We start from the raw sequence: 26,302 nt of genomic DNA on the forward strand, positions 1-26,302 counted from the left end.
TGGAGACAGATCAAGGAGAATTATCAGAGAGAAGTGGCCTTTGGATTTTGCTGTATCCATAAATAATAAATAGGCCCAGAGCTGAACACAATCTTTCTTAGTTCCAATCTTGTGGTAGGTACATGTAGCAGGGGCTACTGCATTCCCCTCTCATATAGAGCATCAATCCATATAATAAAGCCTCAGCAACACAAATATCTTCAAAGCATATTACCTTTATTCATCAGAAAACATGCAATGTTTCGGCCTCATAGGCCTTAATCATGCAAATGACACAGTTTAACACTACCCTGCCTTTTATAGGCTGACTCATCAACAACAATTTAATATAGGTGTGATTAAACATAAATGTTAACACAGGATAACATCTAGTGGCTAAAGTTCAATATTACATTTGTTGCACAATTTAAAAACAAATTAACCATATTCCATATAGTCCTATACAAAAATCTTAATTTCCCATATATAGTTATACATCTGCTGGTAGACAACTATTCAATAGTAGAAAAAATAAAATAATCATAAGTGAATGTAAAGATGACAGCAAGACTACATAAATACCTATAGTTATAGTGATCTATAGAGATTACATACATACTGAGTAGTCTATCTCTCTGTTGAGACCTTTGGGGTGCATACTATCCAAATGATAGATCCAATATGTTTCTTTCTGTTTAAGAATTCTTTTTCTGTCACCCCTACTTCTTAATTAATATACATGATCAATCATCTGCCATCTCTTCTAGCTAATATTGTGGCCTGCTTTTAAAAAATGACAAGATACTGGGGCTTCAGTATTACCACATCTAATATTTGATTTATGTTGGATAATGCGTTCCCTAGCTTTTCTGGTGGTCTCCCCTATATAGATTAATGGACAGGGATATTTAATGAGATAGATAACATAGGCAGCCTCCGATGTGTAAAATCCCTTTATTGCAAATTATTTGCCTTTCCTGGGGTGAGAAAATTATTTACCTTTAATCATGCAATGACAGTTGGAACATCCCAGGCCGGGGTAGGAACCAAAGGACTTTTGGGTAACGAATCTCTGACTTTGAACTTTCTCTGGGCTTATGTCACTTTTTACCAGTTGGTCTTTTAAGTTTCTCACCCTCCTGTATGCAAACATAGGTGTTTGTTGAAAAGCTAAAATGTCTCTGTTACAATCTCTCAAAATAGACTAATTTCTTTTAATGATTTTAGAAAGGTCCTCACTATAAGTGTTATATTGAGATATAAACACTTACTTTCTTCCTGCTGTTTTCTTTTGTTTAGAGTTATGTAGAGGATTGCCCCATTCTCTTTCCATTCTCTGAATCTCTTGCTCAATAATTTGTTTAGGATAACCTCTCTGTAAAAATCTAGTTCCCATTTCATTTATCCTAGTAGGTATTTTTTTTATTATCTATTCTTGCTACTCTTAAGAGCTGGCTCCTAGCAAGGGACTTTTTGAATTTTTAAGAGTGAAAGCTATCAAAGGCTAGCATAGTATTTCTGTCTGTTGGTTTTCTATACAGATCAACATGCAGAGAACCAGATTCTTTATATACTCTTGTATCAAGAAATTCAACAGACTCTTCACTAAAAGAGCCATTTACTGCTGCATTGAGGGACTTCACAAATTCCTCAAGGGATCCAATGTCACCCCACCAAACACCAAATATATCATCAATGTAGGGCAACCAGGTGGTGCCACAGTTCTTAAATAACCCATTAGATAAACATACTTCTCTTCAAAATTGCTCATGAATAAATTGGCGCAGGATGGGGCGACATTGGACCCCATGGCAGTTCCTTTGATTTGCACAAACCAATCATCCATAAACAAAAAGTAATTAGAGTACAGAACAATGTTTAGCAATTTTTCAATAAACTTAATTTGTATGGATGTTTAAGAACCACTGTCAAATAGTATTTTCTTTAAAATACCAATGCCTGTTTCGTATTTTATAGAGGTATATACACTTTTAACATCTAGAGTATATAAAATATATTTATTACTAGGTAGATGAAGGTCTCTCAACTTACTAAGAAAATCTCCAGTATCTTTGCTGTATGATGACATCCTTATAACCTTTGGTTGTAAGATCTTATCAACAAAGACTGCAATATGTGTGAACATTGAATCAATACTGGAGACTATAGGCCTCCCTTGGGGCTTTCTATATTTTTGTGAACCTTTGGGTAGCATAAATAACTCTGGGTCCTAGGTTGTTCTTTGTACAGATAATATTATATATTTTTTTATCAATTACACCATTGGACACTGCTTTATCCAATATACACTTATTGGATAAAGCATGTTATATCTACTAGGATACAATATTATTTATTATTATCTCAGCAGTAACCTTTAGTAATATTGATATATTTATATATGATCTATTAATCTCAATTAATTAATTTCCTATGTTACTGATCAGGTGATATCTTTTTAAACACAGTGAATTATATTTATGAATGAATCAATTATACATGTTTATTCTGTTACAATTTTCTTTACAAAACAGATTATAAAATATATTTCTAAAAATGTAACTTTTCTCACAATGAATCGCTTATTAAAATCACACTTGAATTATAACAGAACATTTTTTTAAATATCCAGCAAAACTTGCTCCAATATCAAAATATAGGTTACTAACTTACAATGCTCAATTAATAACAACCACATAAGTTGTATATTATTAACACAATAACCAATTTATATGCAATTTCTAAGAGATTTCATAAGTAAGACTGACTTATAAATATAAAAGTACAAATTATTTTCCTAGCAACAAAATAACTTAGCATCAATATAATTAGTTTAGACTATACAGACCAATGGGCATACATCTAAAATACAAAATACCCTTTTAAATCACTAGCTACAATTTAACAATACTTTTAAAATACCATGGTTTACAATATTAAAAATATAAAACAACCTTATACATTACCAAGTACCCCTGAGAATTCAGCCTATCATGGGGCTTCTGGTTGGTCATATAAAAAGGATTATTCCACTATTTTGCACGGATACAAGCCTCAATTATTTTATTTCTTATCCTAAGAAAGTGTCCCAACAAAAATGCAGAGAAGATACTAGCACAAATCTGTGTGTTTCTCTCTCAGTCCAAGTGAGTTTCTCTGTTTGAGTCTGTCTTCCTTTGTCTAGTGTATGTGGGCTTTTATCAATGATAAACCACTCCTTCTTTTCTAATCATTCCAAAAAGAGATTTGGTTATGCCCTCAATCCAATCTTGTCTCTGATAGGTTATTTGGAAAATGCCTCTCTGAGCAGCCAAATACATTTTGGCTGCAATTCTTTCATCAAACATTTGAGGGCAGGAGACAACTGAACTGCAGCTTCATTATCAAATACTGCTACAGAAAATACAGATATTCTTAAATATTTTTAGAATGCACACTTAATATACCATATTTTCTAGCATTAATAAACTTTCTGGTCAACATATTTTGGCTTTTTAGTTTAACTGAATCTGAGTATTTCAAAACCAAACATTGCATTCCACTTATAATATTTTAAAATATGCATTTAAAAGTCACATTTTTATGAGTGGACTAGTAGTATAAACCAATAATAGATATATGTATATCTGACTTTATTTTTATATCAGTTAATTTGATATACCGGTATATATTTAATTTCCCAGTCACAATCTTATATCATATATGTAATTGGAATTAAACTTTGCAGTAACTATTAGTCATATTTGGAACCTAATTTGTACATCAGATTTCTGAAAAACAAAAAAAAAGAATATGTTATTTATTTTGAAAGCATTTAAACATTTTAAATTCCCCATACGGTTACTTTACTTAAAATAGCAGACACATATGTAATATGTTACCGTTAGGCATTTCTCTCAGGACCGTTTTATTTATAAATATTTTATTATTTATGCAATCCGAGTGTACATGAAATATTTGAAAATTAGCCAAAAGAAATGAAGTTTTAAGTTTCAAACTTATGCTTTCAAATTACACAGGTTAAGTTATTTCTTTGTTTTTTCCTGCAATTATTTATAGAGACTTCGGTCTGAACTTTGTGTATTTGAACTCAGTGTGGGGTAGTTAACACTTGGATGATAAGGGCCACAATCCCTGAAAACTTTTGTATATTCAAATATTAGTTCAGACAGGATATCTGTTGTCTATAGGGGGTCTGTGTCATCCTAGGGGGTTTGTGTAATTTTATTACACATCTTAGGCAGGAAGTCATAAATGCAATTCCTTTGTGCTTGGGACAAAGGTTTGCTCTCAGGGATATAAATATTAGGTCTGCCATGTGTTCCTGACAACAAGAAGAGGGATTGTATTACCCAGCTCAGGCCATTTGATAAAGAGAACTGTAAATTTACAGTAATAAAACTGATACAAATAGCTTCATATATAAATTAATAATCTGGTCTTATCCTATACATATATATATATATATATATATATATATATATGTAGATATATAGAATATATATATATATATATATATATATAAACAACAAACAGATTTGAGCGACGCGCTCTGTCTTACCCTCTTTACATTCACGGCACTATGGAGCGTGGGATGACGTCACACGTCAAGCGATCCAACTCATCAACCAGAACACAGCGCTCTCGTCCCAAGCGCTGTAGAAACAGACACAATTCAATAGGATATTCCAGGAGTCGCAAAAGGTTCCATAAAGTATTCCTTTATTCAGTAATCCACAATAAATGCATTAGTATGCACAGTCAGCATAGAGAGCAGAACTCCGTGATAAACAAGCTAGGAGACTACTGGGTTAGACTGCAGCAGACATGTTTCGTGCCTTCTGGCACTTGTTCACTGCTCGCAGGTTAACCCAATTACTACACCTTAAATAGGTATTCCTCTTAAAGATACATACATGTGTTAACATAGTCACCTCAATTTTCATGAATACATTCTGATTGGCAGGTATTGTTAGTTCAACATTAACTGTTTAACTATTTAAGTGCTGTACTTTTTATCAAACTAAATCATCTAATTTTTCACATACATTTCATTTTCAGCACAGTTATAGTTAAAGATACAATTTTTAAAAAAAACTCTATAATAGAGTAAATAATTTAGGATTTATACACACAAATCAATATCTCTTCTAAAGTTTAGACCTTGAGGTATGATAGTATTTAAGGTAAAGATCCAAAATATTTCCCTTAAATTTAGTTTACTTTCTCTATCTCCTCCCCTTTTCCAATGGGGTATGTGGTCTATGGCTTGTAAACTTAGTAATTTGTGATCAGCATTGTGTAACTCCCTAAAATGTCGGGCAATGGGGGTCTCAGATTCCTCATCTACTATTGATCTGATATGTGCTAAAAACCTGTCCTTCAGGGGTCTCTTGGTTCTCCCTACGTACTGCTTAGAGCAACCCCTACAGGTTAGCAAGTATATTACATGAGTTGTGTCACAATTCATAAAAAATTTAGTATTGTAAATTTTCTGTTTGAATGTGGAAGTGAAATTATCACCTTCAGAAACATAGTTACATGTTTTGCATATTTTTTTTCTACATTTGAAAAAACCCTTTCTTTTTTTGAGCCAACAGCTGTTAGATTTAGTAGAGCTGTCAGAGGGAGAGATGTAATTACCAATGGATTTACCTTTCCTAGATATGAAATCACATCCATTTAGTACAACCTGTTTTAATCCTGGGTCAGTGTATAGTATAGGGAGACTTTCCTTAATTATGTTACATATTCTGCCATATTCTAGACTATATGTTGTAATAAACTTAGGTTTCGAATTTTCAATTTTCTTTTTATTTCCCATCTTTTTGTCTCGATATTTGAGCAAATCTTCCCTAGATAAGTTATCTACTTCTTTGCGTGCTTTATCTAACACCTTAGATTCATATCCTCTTTCTTTGAGGCGATTTGTTAATATATCAGCCTGTAAATTGTAGGTAGCTTCTGTTGTACAATTTCGCTTAGCTCTTATAAATTGACCTTTAGGTATCCCCTGTATAGTATGCCTAGGATGGCAGGACTTGTAGTCTAATATAGTGTTCCCTGATGTAGGTTTCCTATGTAAGTCTGTTTCTATAGTGCCATTAGCTTTACCTGTAATTTTGATATCCAAAAAACAAACAGTGTTTTGATTTTGTTCTCCTGTCAATTTAATACCACTACTGTTATTATTTAGGTGGTCACAAAATAGGTCAACACTTTGTTCATCACTGTCAATTATGAATATGAGATCATCTATAAACCGAGCATATAGAATTATGTTCTTTTGAAGGGGGTTTCCATCTCCAAAGACGTGGAACCGCTCCCACCATCCCATAAAGAGATTGGCGTAGCAGGGAGCAAATTTTGCCCCCATAGTGGTGCCACGTCTCTGGAGATAGAAACCCCCCTCAAACATAAAGAAGTTGTGTGTGAGGAGGTATTCTATAGATGTTAATAAAAATTGTTTTGTTGCACTGTCATAGTTACTATGTACCTCCAAAAAATACTCAACGGTTTGAATGCCTTTTACATGAGAGATAGAAGTGTAGAGAGATGCTACATCTACTACTAGAAATCGATATGTTGATTTCCATTCAATCTGTTTTAATTTGAGCAGGAGCGCCGTTGTGTCCTGTATGAAACTTGGGAGTGCTTTAACCAAGGGCTGCAAGAAGCTATCTATTAGATCTGAAAGTGGTTCATTGAGGGAGTTTATTCCTGCAATGATTGGGCGTCCTGGCGGGTTGTTTCTACTTTTATGAATTTTTGGAAAGTAGTTAAATATAGGTGTAACAGGTTGGTCAGGGACAAGTACTTCTTGGGTAGACTGATTAGTTACGTTGTTGTATCTCGCATTATCCACTATATCAGTTAGAATCCTTTTATATTCTGTTGTTGGGTTATTTTTTAATTTATGTAAGCTTCCCTATTTAATACAACAACGTTGCCACCCTTGTCAGATGATCTCACTACTATCCTATTATCATTAGAAATTTTGCCTAGTGCCTCCTTTTCTTTTATAGACAAATTGTGATTTTGTACTCTGCCTTTTTCATCCAATTCCCTTAGTCTTTCTTCTATTACTCTCTGGAAGGTTTCTTCAGAACTAGTTCTTGTATGAACTGGATAAAAATTACTTTTTTTCTTAAATTTAGTTAGATCAATATCTTTATTTGTTACCAAGTGTTCTCTTGTGTTCTCTTCCTTCATTACTTTCTAGTAGTAGGCCCTCCATATCTGTAATTGTACACTGTTCAGAGATAGTCAAATACATATCATTTTCATTTTGTTGTGCTATAGGGTCTGTGCTCTGTTCCCCCCCCCAGCATTAGCAAAATGCTTCCGCAAAATCAATTTCCTTACAAACCTGTTAACATCCAGAAATGTATTAAACAGGTTAAAATGCTGTGAGGGAACAAAACCCAGACCCCTAGATAAAACCTTATGTTCAACATCTGTTAAAGAGATATCAGACAGATTAATAACATTGTTATTTATATGTATTTCTTCTTGCGCTGATTCATTGATCTGGTGGTGTAATATCTCTGTTCGGTTGCCTTGTTTTTCTGCACTTTGTTCTCCTCCTCTCTGCTTTTTATTTCTTGTTCTCTTTCCCCTTTTCCCTCTATGTATTTTTTTCTCCCTATTGGTAAAGTCTCTCCCCTGGCGTTTTTTGAGACCGCAGTTGAAGCTCCCTCTAGGGATAGATGAAGTACTGCAGGTTCGTTATCTTCATTATTGGTCTCCCCTTCTGAGGACCCAACCTCATACTCTGTGTCAGAGAATGTCACCTGTTTGGATTTTTTAGTGCGGTTTTTAAACCAATTTCCTCCTCTTCTAGACTCTCTCCTGTAATTATCATTATTGTCCCATCTATAGACGGTCTGATGATCATAATCTGATTTGTCTCTCATCATTTTGCGAGATTTGAATTCCCATAATTCTTGTCTAAACACTACCATGTTTCTTTCAAACTGCTTATCATAGGTTTTAAACTCCACATTTTTCTGGAATGATTTCAGATGTTCTTGTATGACTTTCATTTCCTCTAATAGCTCATTTCTTTGTTTCTGTTTATATTCAATTAGAAGTTGTATCAGTGCAAATGAACATGTATCAAGAATTTCATTCCATTTAGAAATAAAGTCAACATCGACTACTCTGAATGATGGAAACTTTCTTATTCGTAAGCCCCTTGGTATCCGTCTATTGTGTTTATACAAGAGAAAGGATTTAATGTCAAGCTCCAATTTAATATCTTTCTTTCTTAAATCGTCAATGTCAAAGAAAAGGTTATCAATGGTGTATACAATGTCCTCCTCCACATCCAATGCTGAATCATTATCCCCAAAGTTTGTCAATACATATGATCTGTCCTCTTCCTCCATAGTAAGTTTTTAAGAGGCTTAATACACAACCAGTCAAAAAGCTATTCAGTCTATCATATAGTGGTGGTAATGCTATTATGTCTGCTGTGCGTTATTTAAGATCCAATATTCAAAAGTTATATACATATATATATATATATATATATATATATATATATATATATAACTATTTAATGACCCTCACAGATATCCTGACAAGCAGTATACCTCAATTTCGGCAACCAGACTCCGGCTGGCGAAAAACATTTTTGTGTCCCATACAAAGTATCAGTGGCCACTAATCTATTAATAATACCAGGTTTCCAATGAACGCGCAAACCGTTAATACACTGCCAGAGGCTGCTGAAAAATTACACCCAGCTCAACTTGGTGAAAGAGGAAAAAGGAGCTTTTTGAGACCTATTTCCCACTGAAATATAACCTACCCCTAAAAAATAAACATGACACGTCAAAACCCCTCTATCCGTCATCCCCCACATCGCAACTTATGATAAATGTACCTATTTAAACTTTTAACCCCTAAACTACCATCCCCCCAAAATGCAAAGTACCTATTTAACCTATTAACCCCTAATCCGCCATCCCCTCACGACACAATCTACCTATTTAAACTATTAACCCCTAAACCACTATCCCCCACAACGCAATGTATTAATTTAATCACTAAACCCCCTAACCTAACACCCCCTAAATTAACCCCATTACATAAAATAAAAAGACTATTAAACTAATAAATTAAACTACCAAAATTAAAAATCCTAATCTAAAATTTAAATTAAAAAATCCTAACATTTCATAAAAAATAAAACCTATGATTTTAATTTTAATAGAAAATCAAATGCCTAGATTTAGAGTTCTGTGTTAGCAGTCAAAAGCAGTGTTAAGGGCTCCTAACGCTGCTTTTTACCGCCCGCTGGTATTTAGAGTCAGTCAGGAAATGGTCTAACGCTCACTTTCCAGCCGCGACTTTTCCATACCGCAGATCCCCTTACGCCAATTGCGTATCCTATCTTTTCAATGGGATCTTCCTAACGCCAGTATTTACAGTCTTGGCTGAAGTGAGTGGTACACCCTCTACCGACAAGACTCCAGCCGCAGAAAAAAGTCAGGAGTTAAGAGCTTTATGGGCTAATGCCGGTTTATAAAGCTATTAACTACTGTGCTCTAAAGTACACTAACACCCATAAACTACCTATGTACCCCTAAACCGAGCCCCCCCCATATCACCGCCACTCTAATAAAAAAAATTAACCCCTGATCTGCTGCCCCTAACATTGTCGACACCTACATAATATTTATTAACCCCTAAACCGCCTCACTCCCGCCTCAAAAACCCTATAATAAATAGTATTAACCCCTAATCTGCCCTCCCTACCATCGTCGACACCTAACTTCAAGTATTAACCCCTAATCTGCTGACCGGACCTCGCGGCTACTCTAATAAATGTATTAACCCCTAAAGTTAAGTCTAACCCTAACCCTAACACCCCCCTAAGTTAAATATAATTTTTATCTAACGAAATAAATTATTTCTTATTAAAAAAATTAATCCTATTTAAAGCTAAATACTTACCTGTAAAATAAACCCTAATATAGCTACAATATAAATAATAATTACATTGTAGCTATTTTAGGATTTATATTTATTTTACAGGCAACTTTGTATTTTAACTAGGTACAATAGCTATTAAATAGTTATTTACTATTTAATAGCTACCTAGTTAAAATAATTACAAAATTACCTATAAAATAAATCCTAACCTAAGTTACAATTAAACCTAACACTACACTATCAATAAATTAATTAACTAAACTACCTACAATTACCTACAATTAAATCAACTAAACTAAATTACAAAAAAAACAAACACTAAATTACAAAAAAAAGATTACAAGAATTTTAAACTAATTACACCTACTATAAGCCCCCCTAAAAAATAGCAAAGCCCCCCAAAATAAAAAAATGCCCTACCCTATTCTAAAATAAAAAGTTAACAGCTCTATTACTTTACCAGCCCTTAAAAGGGCTTTTTGCGGGGCATGCCCCAAAGAAATCAGCTCTTTTGCCTGTAAAAAAAACATACAATAACCCCCCCAACATTACAACCCACTACCCACATACCCCTAATCTAACCCACCCAAACCCCCTTAAAAAAACTAACACTGAGCCCCTGAAGATCTTCCTATCTTGTCTTCACCCAGCCGGGTACCATCCGATCCGTCCAGAAGAGGGTTCGAAGTCTTCATCCTATCTGGCCAGAAGAGGCCCTCCAGAGGGTCTGAAGTCTTCATCCTATCCAGCCAGAAGAGTTCCTCCAGAGGGTCCGAAGTCTTCATCCAGGCGGCATCTTCTATCTTCTTCCATCCGCAGCGGAGGGGGTCCATCTTGAAGCAGCCAGCGCGGATCCATTCTCTTCTTCCGACATCCTAACACCGAATGAAAGTTCCTTTAAATAACGTCATCCAAGATGACATCCCTCAAATTCCGATTGGCTGATAGGATTCTATCAGCCAATCGGAATTAAGGTAGGTAAAATCTGATTGGCTGATTGAATCAGCCAATCAGATTCAAGTTCAATCGGATTGGCTGATCCAATCAGCCAATCAGATTGAGCTTGCATTCTATTGGCTGATCGGAACATAGGGGTCGCTGATGTTGTGGGCAGCAGATTAGGGCTACATCGGTATAATGTAGGTTGCGGGGGTGTCCAGAGCGGCAGATTAGGGGTTAATAATAAAATGCAGGGGTCAGCGATAGCGGGGGGCGGCAGATTAGGGGTTAATAAGTGTAAGGTTAGGGGTGTTTAGACTCGGGGTACATGTTAGGGTGTTAGGTGAAGACTTAGAGAGTGTTTCCCCATAGGAAACAATGGGGCTGCGTTAGGAGCTTAACACTGCTTTTTTGCAGGTGTTAGGTTTTTTTTCAGCCTAAACTGCCCCATTGTTTCCTATGGGGGAATCGTGCACGAGCACGTTTTTCCAGCTAGCCGCTACCGTAAGCAACGCTGGTATTGAGAGTTGAAGTGGCAGTAAATATGCCTCTACGCTCCCTTTTTGGAGCCTAACGCAAAAAAACACGCGTAGCTAACGCACCCCTTTGGCCGCAAAACTCTAAATCTAGGCGAAAGATTGCATAAAATAAAAAAAAATCTAAAATCACAAAAAATAAAAAAAAATTAAGATTACATAAAAAATTAACTAAATTATAAAATAAACTTAATCTAATACCCCTATAAAAAACAAAAAAGCCTCCCCAAAAATAAAAACACCCCCTAATCTAAGACTAAATTACCAATAGCCCTTAAAAGGGCCTTTTGTAGGGCATTGCCCTGAAGCGATCAGCTCTTTTACCTGAAAAGAAATACAAATTAACCCCTAACAGTAAAACCCCCAACCCATGCAACCCTCCAAAATAAGAGACCTAACTCTAAAAATGAATCTACCCATTGCCAATAAAGGGGCATTTGTATGGGCATGCAGCTCTTTTTCTGCCCATTAAAAAAATCCCTAATCTAAAAAAAAAAAAAACCCAAAAAATAAAAATAAAAACACTTACACAAAAAATGTACTCACATCTTCATTCATCGCAGGGGCATCTTCTATCTTCATCCCGGTGGTACAGAGCTGTTGCGGCACGGAGCTTACCAGGACTGGCGGTGACAACGACATTCAGCGCGGAGGCTCTTCTTTATACGATCTCCGCCGCACAATAAAGCTTGAATGCAAGGTACCCATTTTATTTTGGGGTACCTTGCATTCCTATAGGCTGAACATCTCAAATCAGCCAATAGGATTAGTGCTGCACATGAAGAATTGGTATCTTCAAAAATATTTAAAAAAAATAATACAAATGATTTAAAATTATTATACAATACTGATATCAACGCACTCTAGAAAGTGAGCTTACCTGATTCTCTTCTTGCCAGAGCCTCGGCAACGCTAACAGCAAGCTTTACGCTCTCAGCTCCCAGGACCTGCACTAACTTCAGAGCAGGTCCTGGGAGCCAAGCACACTAAACCTCTTGTTAGTGCGGCTAGGGCCCTCAGAGCGGGTTGAGGTAAGTATTTTTTCGTTTTCTTTCATATTCTTTGTACATTTATTCGGATATTTGTTTTGTTAAAATGAAAACTAAAAGCAGATTTTTGCCACAAATGCGTATTCGTGAATAAACAAATGCACATCCCTAATATATATTTACCTATTGTATATTTCACTGGGAGGGTTTTAACCTTATCCTTTCACTCACTAATAGATTTGAACAGAAAAAAAAAATGAAAACTACTTTGAATGGCTTTCATGGCTTTCCTAATGGATTGACATAAAAACCTTAAAAGCAAACGTAATCAATTAAATGGGGCCTATTTACTATGGTGCAAGCTGACATGATCCGATATAGCGGATCATGTCCGCTGCACATCCATAAATGCAAACAGCGTAGTTCTTGTGAACTGCTGGTGCAATGTCGCCCCCTGCAGATTTGCGGCCAATCAGCCACTAGCAGGGGGTGTCAATCAACCCGATCATTTTCGATCGGGTTGATTTCTGTACGCCGCCTCAGAGCAGGCAGACAGGTTATGGAGCAGCGGTAAGCGATAACGGAGCTTGATGCCCCAATGTATCAACTTCAAATCCTTTTTTTATTTTTGTATATTTTCATATACCTGCTATGGGTGAAATCTGCTTTCCTTTAGATCAGTTATTAGCAATTTTTAGTCATAACGCAAGGAAGTGTATAAATATATATATATATATATATATATATATATATATATATATATATATATATATACTGTGTGAGTATATATAAATATATATATATATATATATACTGTGTGAGTATATATATATATATATATATATATATATATATATATATATATATATGTCCTAATATGTTTTTAAAACTTCCTTTTACAGAATTACAGATTTGGAAAATTAAACTTTAAAGAATTCATGTGCCTAAGTATTGTGTGCGTTTGCAGGAGATTTAGAAAACAAATGTACTAATTCTTCTAATATGTAACAATCTTGTTTTCACTTAAGGGATTACATATTGAGATAATAAAAAGGTCTTACTGACATAATGTTAGAACACTGTAAGCAGAATTTCTAGAGAGCATTCCAAATGACTTTCTACAGAAGAATGTTTTCTCAAATGTCAATCTTAGTGCAAAACTGATAGCTCCTTATTCTGAGTATCCTTATGGTATTGTAGGTTTGTATTTTGTTATTATTGTTATATATAGTATTAATGTTTTAAAGGGACAGGAAAACCCAACATTTTCATTCATGATTTGAATGGAACATACAATTCTTAGCAACTTTCCCAATTTATCAAAATTGCTTCATTCTTTTGTTATCCTTTGCTGAAGGAATAGCATTGCACAACTTACAGCTTGATAAGCACATCTAGTTAGCCAATCACAAGAGACAAATGCGTGCAAGCACCAATCAGCAGCTAGCTCCCACTAGTGTAGGATATGTCCATATTCTTTTTCAACAATGGATACCAAGAGAACAAAACACATATTAGAGAATAAAAGTTAATTTTAACTTTCCTATCTCTTTTACTTTAAATAATTATTAAAAAGTTTTATTTTTCATTTTATTGGGAGAGTATTGTTGTCTCAGAATTCTGAAAATCTCAGTGTATATTCATGTGTATTTTTGTAAGTTCAATTTTGGAAAGAACATTAATCTATACGCTAATTAAAAAAATCAAACTTAAAGGGACATGAAACCCAAAAAAATTATTTCATGATTTAGCTAGAACATGCAATTTTAAATAACTTTCCAATTTACTTCTATTATCAAATTTGCTTCATTCTCTTGGTATCATTTATTGAAGGAGCAGCAATGCACCACTGGATTCTAACTGAACACGAGTGAGCCAATGACAATCGGTTTATATATGCAGCCACCATTCCTAGATAAACCTTTCAGCAAAGTATAACAAGAGAAGGAAGCAAATTAAATAATAGATGTAAATTGGAAAGTTGTTTAAAATTGTATGCTCTGTCTAAATCACTACAGAATTTTTTTGGGGTTTCATGTCCCTTTAAGTTGAATCTGAATTAGCAGCATACAGTTATATATTATTTTTATTTTTAAACTCAGTATGCACATGTGTATATTTGGGTTTGCATGTGTATGTCATTTTGGAAAGAATTACCTTTTAAAAAAAAGTTACAGTTAAACAAAACACAGAATTCTGTGTCAAGCAACAACATTATTTTAAAAATGATCAGTCCCTTTATGTCTAGAAGGGAAATACTATTAAGGAGACGTGAAACCCAAAATGTATATTTCTTGATTCAGATAGAGCATGCAATTTTAAACAACTTCCCAAATTACTTTTTATCAATTTTCTTTTTGTTCTCTTGCTATATCTTGTTGAAAGCAGAGAGAATGCTCAGGAGTGTGCACGTGTGTGCAACAGTTTTGAAAGAATTTTATATATCTGCAAGAGCACTAGATGGCAGGACCTAGGTGCTATTTACCTAGGTACATTTTCAACAAAGAATTCCATGAGGAACTAAGACAAATTGATTATAGAAGTAAATTAGAAACTTTTCTAAACCGTATGCTCTGTCGGAATCACTAAAGATTGGGTTTTAAGCCCCTTTAAGAAATATAAATGTTTGCTATGTCCTGTGGTATCTTGGTCATATACATCCTATGGTGCTTGATTTGGATTGAATAAAAACAATAATCAGACAAATTTTAATATATATTTTTTCATGCAAAAATGTTTAAAGATATTTCCTGCTCTTTCAGATGTATGACGAAACTGAGTTTAACAAAGCTTATGGTATAATCAAACAAACTTGTATTTTCTCCAAGCTCATTGTTCTATAAGTCTGAAACTTTTACAATGAGAAAATATTTTATATATCCTTATCTTCTTTTTCTTTTTTCAGATGACACGTATCATATTAAGACAAATGGAACAAAGGTGATATATCATTAACAACATTTAATGCATGTTTAACAAATACCTGTTAAAATAAAACACAATCGCATTTTTGCATTATTTTTATTATTTAATTTGCTTCCTTCTCTTGTTATCCTTTGCTGAAAGGTTTATCTAGGAAAACTCAGGAGCAGCAAAGAACCTAGGTTCTAGCTGCTGATTGGTGGCTGCATATATATATATATATATATATATATACCGATTCATCCCATGGCCCATATTTATCAAGCTCCGAACGGAGCTTGAAGGGCCGTGTTTCTGGCGAGTCTTCAGACTCGTGAAAATATAAGAATACAAGGGATAAGAGTGCGCTCAAAAGAGCTCTACCATAAAATGTGGAATGTAATTGAAATAAAAACAAATTTTATTTGATTTAATTTAATCGATTAATTTTTTAAAAATAGTTAATTACACAATACAACACACTAATAACATGAACAAATGTAATCTACAATAAGGTGCACCTTTTTTATAACATAAAAAACTTTAGCGGTATATTTCAGCGTGTTTTTAAAAAGTTATTGCAGCAATGTTTTTTTCAATGAATTGCAACTGTTTCCAGTGGAATTTGCTACACAAATGTTGCAGCAGTGCTGTGAGAAATGCTTGTATCATAAAACTGACTTTTTTCAAAAGCAAGTATGCAAAGTGTTTACAAAGTCTGTGTAGGAGAAATATAACTTAGTATCTCTTACTTGCCAAACTTTTGAATAGAGGCAATAAGTCTATAATTTGTTGCGGAACGATAAATTTTGTTTTCCTTTTCTATATAACAATAGATTCCATTAGAAGTCTTTTTAAGAATCCCCAAGTTGGGTGTACAAACTCACCAGAATACGAAAGGTAGATGTTTTAAATACCTTTCCCTGACTTCTCCGAATGTTGGTGTCTTCTGAGTTAGCCGTTAGATCCGACTGTGACGTGTATCATTCACGTGATGTTACTCCTCCGCCAATAGCTTAGTCAGGTTGCCGGTGGATGTTTTTTGAATGTAAATGTATCCGATTTCTTCAGAATCTAGGTAACAGATTATGCTCGAACACAGCAAGTATCCGGATCAACTCCTCTGTGATTCAGATCACTCGTACTGCCTTTTTAACTTTTTGCAGTGATCCAAAAGTGAGACGGTCAGTGTGGCAAAGATGGGGCTGGCCAGCTTCCACAGATCAGGTCATCGATCAACGCGTTTCAGCAGAAATGCTTTTTTCAAGATGTACCTGTGGACTTCCCATCATGCCTTTATACAAGTTCCATTTTAATTAGAGTCTTCTTATTGGATCATTGATCTAAGGAGTTCATTAAGCACACTTTTGCCTCATAATGGTCAGTTTATTTGATACACTTATGCAACGTATTAATCAGTTCATTTAACTCGCTGATGCCTCATGGAAAATGTATTATTAAAAAATGTATTATTAAAAATAACTTTAATAAATAACAATTTTTTTAAAACATACACATATTACAATTTACTAAAAATATTTGCTAAATTGAAATATAAAATTTATAAAATTTTCAAGTTATTTAATTACTTAGTTTACCTATGCCTAAAATACACAATATACAAATTATATGAACAAATGACATATTTAATCCTTCTACATATAAAATTAATTTCCAACTATTTTGTTTATTCATTACACATTCAATACATTATTAAAATTATTAAAATTATTTGGGGATGAATTTAAAATACATTAGGTATATATTAGAATTATATATTTAAATAAATGGGTTTAGATCTAGTTCAGCATTTAATCCTAAAGGAGTTAATGTTTTAAATTTAAAAATTAATTCTGCTTCAATCTTTAGAAAAACTTCTAAAGATTGAAGCAGAATTAATTAATATATATCTAATGTATTTTAAATTCATCCCCAAATAATTTTAATAATTTTAATAATGTATTGAATGTGTAATGAATAAACAAAATAGTTGGAAATTAATTTTATATGTAGAAGGATTAAATATGTCATTTGTTCATATAATTTGTCTATTGTGTATTTTAGGCATAGGTAAACTAAGTAATTAAATAACTTGAAAATTTTATAAATTTTATATTTCAATTTAGCAAATATTTTTAGTAAATTGTAATATGTGTATGTTTTAAAAAAATTGTTATTTATTAAAGTTATTTTTAATAATACATTTTTTAATAATACATTTTCCATGAGGCATCAGCGAGTTAAATGAACTGATTAATACGTTGCATAAGTGTATCAAATAAACTGACCATTATGAGGCAAAAGTGTGCTTAATGAACTCCTTAGATCACTGATCCAATAAGAAGACTCTAATTAAAATGGAACTTGTATAAAGGCATGATGGGAAGTCCACAGGTACATCTTGAAAAAAGCATTTCTGCTGAAACGCGTAGATCGATGACCTGATCTGTGGAAGCTGGCCATCCCCATCTTTGCCACACTGACCGTCTCACTTTTGGATCACTGCAAAAAGTTAAAAAGGCAGTACGAGTGATCTGAATCACAGAGGAGTTGATCCGGATACTTGCTGTGTTCGAGCATAATCTGTTACCTAGATTCTGAAGAAATCGGATACATTTACATTCAAAAAACATCCACCGGCAACCTGACTAAGCTATTGGCGGAGGAGTAACATCACGTGAATGATACACGTCACAGTCGGATCTAACGGCTAACTCAGAAGACGCCAACATTCGGAGAAGTCAGGGAAAGGTATTTAAAACATCTACCTTTCATATTCTGGTGAGTTTGTACACCCAACTTGGGGATTCTTAAAAAGACTTCTAATGGAATCTATTGTTATATAGAAAAGGAAAACAATATTTATCGTTCCGCAACAAATTATAGACTTATTGCCTCTATTCAAAAGTTTGGCAAGTAAGAGATACTAAGTTATATTTCTCCTACACAGACTTTGTAAACACTTTGCATACTTGCTTTTGAAAAAAGTCAGTTTTATGATACAAGCATTTCTCACAGCACTGCTGCAACATTTGTGTAGCAAATTCCACTGGAAACAGTTGCAATTCATTGAAAAAAACATTGCTGCAATAACTTTTTAAAAACACGCTGAAATATACCGCTAAAGTTTTTTATGTTATAAAAAAGGTGCACCTTATTGTAGATTACATTTGTTCATGTTATTAGTGTGTTGTATTGTGTAATTAACTATTTTTAAAAAATTAATCGATTAAATTAAATCAAATAAAATTTGTTTTTAATTCAATTACATTCCACATTTTATGGTAGAGCTCTTTTGAGCGCACTCTTATCCCTTGTATTCTTATATTTTCACTAGTGTGATTACTGGGGATTATCACACTTAAAGAGTAGCTATATTTCTACCTATTGGGTATTTCTTGTTATAAGAGTCTTCAGACTCGCCAGAAACACAAGTTATGAAGCAGCGGTTATAACCCTGAGCAGGAGGACAGACATCACCAGAAATCAACCTGATCGAGTACGATCGGGTTGATTGACACCTCCCTGCTGGCGGTCGATTGGCCGCGAGTCAGCAGGGGGCGGGATTGCACCAACAGCTCTTGTGAGCTGTTGGTGCAATGTTAAATGCGGAGAGCGCATTGCTCTCCGCATTTAGCGAGGTCTTGCGAACCTGATCCGGACTGTTGGATCAGGTCCGCAAGACCTTTGATAAATAGGGGCCCATGTGTTCAGTTATAAACCAGTAGTACATTGCTGCTCCTTTAACAAATGATACCAAGAGATTTAAGAAAATTTTAAAATAGAAGTAAACTGGAAAGATGTTTAAAATTGTATGTTCTACATAAATCAGGAAATTAAAAAATTGGATTTCATGTCCCTTTAAGTGCTACATAGCATGAGTGCTATGAATGACCCTGCACTATCCATGAAAATATTTAACCATCCACTTGTAATACCAGATGTGCGTTATTCTTTGTGTAAGGTTGAGGTTATCTTTTGTGATTGTGCTCCACTTGTAATCTAGCCTAAAATGTCTTACTGAATCAGTAAGATAAAAGGTGGCAAAAGGCTACTTTATTCTGGGCAAAGAAAGGTGTTGCATTAGGATGACCACTTGAGTAGGTCTAAAATGTACTGTATTTAACTCTGCTGCATCATTTACAAAGAGTTTACACATCTGCTCATCACTTTGTTTATGTGTCTTTTTTTCAGGAAAAAAGGTCTTATTTTGAACATTTCTTCTGCTTTTGGGGGCTTTCCTTGTCCATTGTATGCTCTATATTCAGCCTCCAAAGTAAGTTGTATGACTACATACAGTAAATGTTTTTTGTAATGTTACTGACAGATCTGAAGGGATCCTAATATGAAATCATAATTGAAGTAACATTACTATACGGTGTACAGAGCGTTTGCCATAATTTCTAGGTGTTCTGCGTGAGTCAACTATTCATGACCCAAGTGTTTTTACAAATAAACATGATTAGATACTGCCTTATTTTGTTCTTGATGTTGAGACAATGGCCCCAAGTTATCAAAGTCTGGAGGACCTGATCCGACAGTGCGGATCAGGTCCACCAGACTTCGCTGAATACGGCGAGTAATACACTCGCCGTATTCAGCATTGCACCAGCAGCTCACAAGAGCTGCTGGTGCAACGCTGCCCCCTGCAGACTCACGGCCAATAGGCTGCCAGCAGGGGGGTGTCAATCAACCCAATCGTACTCGATCGGGTTGATTTCCGGCGATGTCTTTGTCATAACTGCTTTAAAGGGAAATTGAAATGTGTATTCCATTAGGAAAAATTCTTCTAGTAAAAGTTATTACCATTTTCAGCTGCAAACGCACATATACTATGTGAGCTCATGCACCATTATTCAAAAACCTCATCTTCTCTGATAGTTAGCAGTGACTTGTGCAACACAAATTAAGGGCCATATTACAAGTGGCGCACTAATGATAGATCGGGGTGCGATACAAAATATCACTAGACCGCGCTACCATTAGCACGCAACTTGATATTGCAAGTCCATGGTAAAGCTCGATACCCAGAAAAGGGTCAGCACATTCAACTTCGCTCGAACACAGACATTTAAAATTAATTTTTCAAGATGGTTTTTTTTTGGGGTTTTTTTAATAAATTTTTATTAAGGTTATAAGAAATGTTACATATAATAATCATCCAATGACAATAAGAATAATACAAGATACACACTATATACCCACAAATATAGATAAGATATAGAAAAATAATAGCTCTGGGCATAGATTCTGAGCATCACACAAAGCAAATGAGTACAATAACTATGAAATATGCCATTTTATCTAGCGTGCACCTTACTAATATCGTTGAGAAAAAAATTTACACTAAGCTTTTAGGAAAAAGTAATATTGTATAACAAGCTCAGTAAGAATGTCATGGATTGATGATGAAACCTCATTTTTATGCTATATATTTAGAGAATGTAACCTCCACCTTGCCAAAGAGAACAATCATAGAGTTATATAGTCTAGTAAAGTTGGGGCAAGTGTGGATTAGATTTGATTGGTCACTTGTGGGCCAAATTAGCGAGGGAGGGGGAAAGGGAGTTCAGCGGGCAAGAGCCGCTCTAGTTGAAGTGGGGAGGGTAGTTGGGGGCGGAGCTTTATAGGACACTCGAATGATGGGGTCAAGAGAATGAGTAAGGGCATGTTATATGGTTGTATAGATAAACTGCAATGAAGCGTTCTACTATTTCTAAGACTAGTGAGGAGGAACAGAACTAATTTAAGGAATAATGGTTAACAAAATAAGGTGTAACAGTAAAAACTGATGTACTTAAAGAGCTCTAACTATGACGGCAGGCTAACACCCTTTAAATACTACGTGTGCTACTTCAGATGATATATATTGACTAAAGTATTTCACTTTCAGCTCCAACCAATACCAAATACCAAATAACCAAACTTAGACAATAATACTCATGGGTCTCCACTGCTAACTTATATGTGTATTATACGTGCTAGGCATGAAAACTAGCAAAAAATCAACTGCAATACTGAAGTGGGTCTGGAACATGAATAATGTATACTTATCACTCTGCTGGGTAAATATTGGGGATGAGAACCTGAGAGCTAAGGAGGGATCATCTATTTAATCCTAAAAGGAGTGCAGAGCTTAATACCTTGAGCCGGGGGTAAATTAGGAGGACAAAGCCACTCAGGAATTGAGACAAGGCAAGGGGGTGGGCGAATCTGGGAGGGACAGAGATGTAGTAATGTCATGTTCATGTAATTCCTCATAGAGTAAGAGTAGCTCCATATGGGGAAGAAGTGATTTAATAGAGTCCCCATATAAAATACCTGTCTGATACCCAGAAGAAAGACCAGATAATTACAAATGACCACTTCCTATCAGATGCATCCATTTAACAAGTCTACAATATAAGTGGGTTACCCGTGTCATTAGTATGTACTGTCAGGCATATAATTATAGAATGCCGTTTTAGGAGTTGTATGTATGAGGAGCGTATCTCTGGTATCTGGATCTATATAAAGTGGTAAAAGCAATATATTAAGTAATGTGACAGCAGAGCATGTACATATTCACAATGACAAGATTAAAACAAAGTGTATAAGATATGTCTCTCCCCAGCAGTATCTTAAGATGAACAGTGTATGTTCCAACAGTTTGAGCTAGGCTCCGAGTGTATGCCCCTGCTAGCCAATCCCTGCCTTATAGAACTCAATTCTTAATGGGATGGTAAATTCTGCTAGCTTCAGCGTTGGTAAATCTCCCTCATATGGTCGCCAAGGGTTGACTGAGCTTGAGATGTGTGTGACAAATAGATATATACATATAATAGCAAGTAGTATAAACCCCAGTAGGTACCCCTATATTGTGAGAGTGACCTTCATCATAATAAATGTAAAGAACCTAGGTTAGGAAAATGTTCAAATAAGGATGCACCGTGGGAGCTTTTTACATGCCTAACAAGTGAGAGTCTAGGTTCTTTCTAAATATATCTCTAATGTAGGTGCCAGCTTGTTCCCTTTCCGGATCTTATGTTCTTTAAGGGTTCTGTAAACAGGGGGAACTTTAAGAGGAACATAAATGGAGCTGTCACCTCAAATACAACGTTAGGGGTTCATATACCACTGGAAGGGAAGGGAATATAAAAGTTACATTGAGAACCGTAATAGCAAGGTTGGGAAGACCTTCATAACTACATGCAGGCTTCTAGATCCTGTAATAACCATAAACCTAAAAAGTTTTGAAAAGGAACAGAAATGAATTCAACTGTCATCCCAGTTATAACATGAGAATACCCCCAACCGCTGAGATGAAAGGGAACACAAGAATTAACAGTTAGAGCATAACCTTTTAGTTGTATAATGTAGGTAGTCAATATTTAACCTATGCCGGACTTATGCAGCTCTGAAATAAAGAAAGGGATAATGTTCACATGTCCGGTAGACTGCCTGGTTATCCGCTGCGTAGGGTGGGAGCTGAGCGGTCTCTCATCATCTCTAGGTATAGCAAAGAGCTTCGGTGACCATTTCTTTGGGCTGCTGCCATTGACCTCATGTTTGGGGGCTACGGGTTTGCTCTCCCAATCACTTACGACTCTAAACGGAATGGCCATACTGCCTGAGGTAGATGATTCTTGACAATGATATCGTATAATACTCTGATCTCGGCCCGTACTCCCCAGAATCTGATGTGGCATCCTATCCAGATGAGTGCTATTCTCAATAGCTACAGCACTGCCAGCGGTTTCCTGAGAGAGATTGTCATTTGTGATACTCTGCGTGTCCCACTCTGCAGCAGCGTGTGTATCAGAGGCACAGCACATGTCAGATTGTACAAAAGAGTCCTCCTCTGGTTCATACAGCTCCATAAGTAGGGTAGAAAAGAGGAGATCAAAATGTTGCCTGAGATCTCGGTAGTGCTGATCTAGGGAGAGCAGTGTACTACGTTCCCAGTGCTCTATGGCGTCGATTGTAGTGGGGCCTTGACTCATGGTGGTTTCTGATTCAAATGATGGTGTCGCAATCTCCAAGGGGCTGTATGTGGATAGTCTTGTCAGGGACATAATCGCAGCCCACAGGGAGCCACTAGTATGCTCAAGTTAGGTCTCACTCTTATCTCCACGTGGAGGGCAATATGGCCGTTCCTTAGTCAAACTGTGCGTAGGTTGCAGTTGATGGGAGAATGCTCCTATTTGTCACTTCTGGTACTCTCTCAGTTACTGAACCTCTCAATACTGACCCACAAAGTATTAGCTGTAGCTTTCCAAGGTCTAGGGCGATCCTGAGCGATCTTATTATTAAGTAAGGATATTATAGTAACAGAGCTCTCTTAGCTTGCGACCGCTCAGACAGGTGCCTGGCTTGCTCCGCCCCCCTTTTTTTTAATACTTATTGCGTGCATTTAGGTGTTTTTTTCATACTTATTGCGTGCTGTTTGTTTTTGTTTTTTAATACTTCTGTGGCCGTTTTTTTTTTTTTGTAATGCTCTGTTTGCCTTCGCTGCATCCCGGTGGATTCCTAAAATGGCAGGGTGGTGAAAGAATCCACCGAAAATTCTTTCCCCACCCTGGCATTTTCAGAGTGCTGCCAACATTCCGTTGAGGATGCATGCGCAACTGCCGACGGCGACAGACATTACAAACGCAATTATAGTATAGATCATATAGAGATGTAAAATATGTTAGGTAACTAGCTATATATCTAGAGTGCTTAAACCATGCACATTTAATAAAACAAAGAATACCATGTTTATGTCTTTTAATTTTTTCAAGTTTTCTCATGACCTATTTACCTTTTAAAATATTTAATTGCAATTTTCCATGAGCAAAAAATTTACGTTTACTTTATAAGGTCATATAAGACAGGTTTTAATTTTGTGGGGTCTTCAGTAGGTCCTTCAATTGCCTAAAAACTATACATCAGGTTAACTTCTTAACAATTAGACCAAATGAATTTCAATAAAAATCAAACCAACACACAATTCAAGGGAATCCAAGACTCACAATAACAAATTAACAAAATCATTTCAGATTGTTATTTACAATTGACTTAAAGGAACATGAAAGCTAAAATTAAACTTTCATGGTTCAGACAGAACACGCAAATTTAAGAATTTTCACTGTACTTATATTTTTCATTCTCTTAGTATATTTTATCTTCAGCTAGGTCTCCTAGTGCATTGCTGTACTGGAACTGAATTTAATTATGGCTCGATTCAAGCCTTTCCAAAATTTTTGTTCTACAAAGGAAAAACAGGCTAGAACATTGTTATTTTTTTTTAATCTAAGACATGACATTGTTTTAAACACAGCTATGGTTAATGATTCCTACAATTACAATCTCCATTTCGCCATAATTTCAACTTTAAAGGGGCAGTATACACCAATTTTCATTTAACTGTATGTAATAGACACTACTATAAAGAATAATATGTACAGATACTGATCTAAAAATCCAGTATAAAACCTTTTAAAAACTTACTTAGAAGCTTCCAATTTAGCATTGTTGAAAAGGATAGCTGAAAGTGTTTCTATAGCAAAAAGAGCAGACACTCCCCCCTCCCCCTTCCTCTGCATATGAAAAGACTCTTTACACAAAAAGGAACAAGCTGGAGTATGTATACATCAGTATTCTCCTAAACCTTTGGGGCTTGGTTAGAAGTCTGAAAATCAGCGCAATGTAATTTAAAAATAAGCAAAACTATACATTTTTTTTAAATAGCTGTATGGGCTATTATTATTATAATTATTATATAAATGGATCATCTACAAAGCAACATTTATGCAAAGAAAAATCTAGTGTATAATGTCCCTTTAACAACTGTAAATTGCTCTTGATCCAATTGGATTGAGTGGTGTTTCTTATGAGCAATCTGAGTGTCATTTGTATATAGACATAATGAGCAGCTCAATTTATGTTCTTCTTTTTTTTTTTTTTTTTAATTAATTTATTTCTTTCCTAAGATATGGTGAGTCCACAATGTCCTCAATTACTGTTGTTAATATCACTCCTGACCAGCAGGAAGAGGCAAAGAGCACCACTGCAATGCTGTTAAGTATCACTCCCCTTCCCACAAACCCCAGTCATTCTCTTTGCCTCTGTCAATAGAGGAGGTGAAGTTCTGGTATCTTAAGAAAATTGGATTTCTTTTGCTACAAGCAAGTTTTTTTGGGTCTAGCGGTACTCCAAATTTGTCTCTTCAGTAGGGAAATGGTGGCTTTAAAGCAGTTAGGAACTTGTAAGGTGGGCCTTGCTGCATTTTCCTAACAAAATTGGTGCCCATGGTATAGAAAGCCAGATTAGGATTACTCTGTTCTTTCTTTTCTCACAGGTCTCTGTGAGGAGTATGTGTCCTCTCATATTGTGTAAGCGGTCCTCCTGCCGGAAGGCTAGACTGCAGTTAAGTGCCTTTTAGTCTTCTGGGGCTGGGAGACTGGCACTTAAAAGGGTTAAGGAGACTCTCTGTAACATTATGTGGAACATATATATCTTTTAGAAGGATATTTTAGACAGGATGCAGGCACTAGTGACAAGAGACTAGGGGTTAATAACTTTATATAGAATCCCCTGATTTTTCTGGGCTCATGTGTTAACATTTAGAGGCGCCTAAGGGGAGAATTGTTCATTCTATAATGAGCATCTATTTATTTAAATTATCAATGCCTCATTTGTTATTAGAGTCCTTGCTGGTGGCTTGTTATGGCTGGTAGAATGAAGTGCGATGTTAGTATTTTTCGCGCTTCATTCCCATGCTTCGGCCATGTCCCGCCTCCTTCTTCACTGAGAAGGAGATGCAGCGCCATTTTAGTCTCTCACCGGGTCTGGTCATGTGACCCCTCCTGATTCAGTCTTCTCCTACTGAGAACGTAACTCCGATATTTTACCGGCTATTTAGCCTGTGTCTGTAAAATTTATTGTAGATGTCGGAAACGTTTATTCTAAATCACTGTTTTTATTTCTATCCTATACTGTGTATGCTATAGCATTATTTCCACTATAGTATAATGGTAACCATCCTAGAAGGGG

General features: G+C 35.4%; 1 protein-coding gene across 1 annotated transcript in view; it reads left to right on the forward strand.

The window, feature by feature from the left end:
- Positions 1-26,302, forward strand: part of HSD17B3 (hydroxysteroid 17-beta dehydrogenase 3) — a 319,986-nt gene that overhangs the window by 265,866 nt on the left and 27,818 nt on the right. Inside the window, exons 7-8 of the mRNA XM_053699963.1 lie at positions 15,291-15,325; positions 19,481-19,562. Of these exons, the coding sequence (XP_053555938.1) occupies positions 15,291-15,325; positions 19,481-19,562 (117 nt within the window). The remainder of the gene's footprint in view (positions 1-15,290; positions 15,326-19,480; positions 19,563-26,302) is intronic.

This window comes from Bombina bombina, chromosome 2 (assembly GCF_027579735.1).
Source record: "Bombina bombina isolate aBomBom1 chromosome 2, aBomBom1.pri, whole genome shotgun sequence".
NCBI classification, from domain to species: domain Eukaryota; kingdom Metazoa; phylum Chordata; class Amphibia; order Anura; family Bombinatoridae; genus Bombina; species Bombina bombina.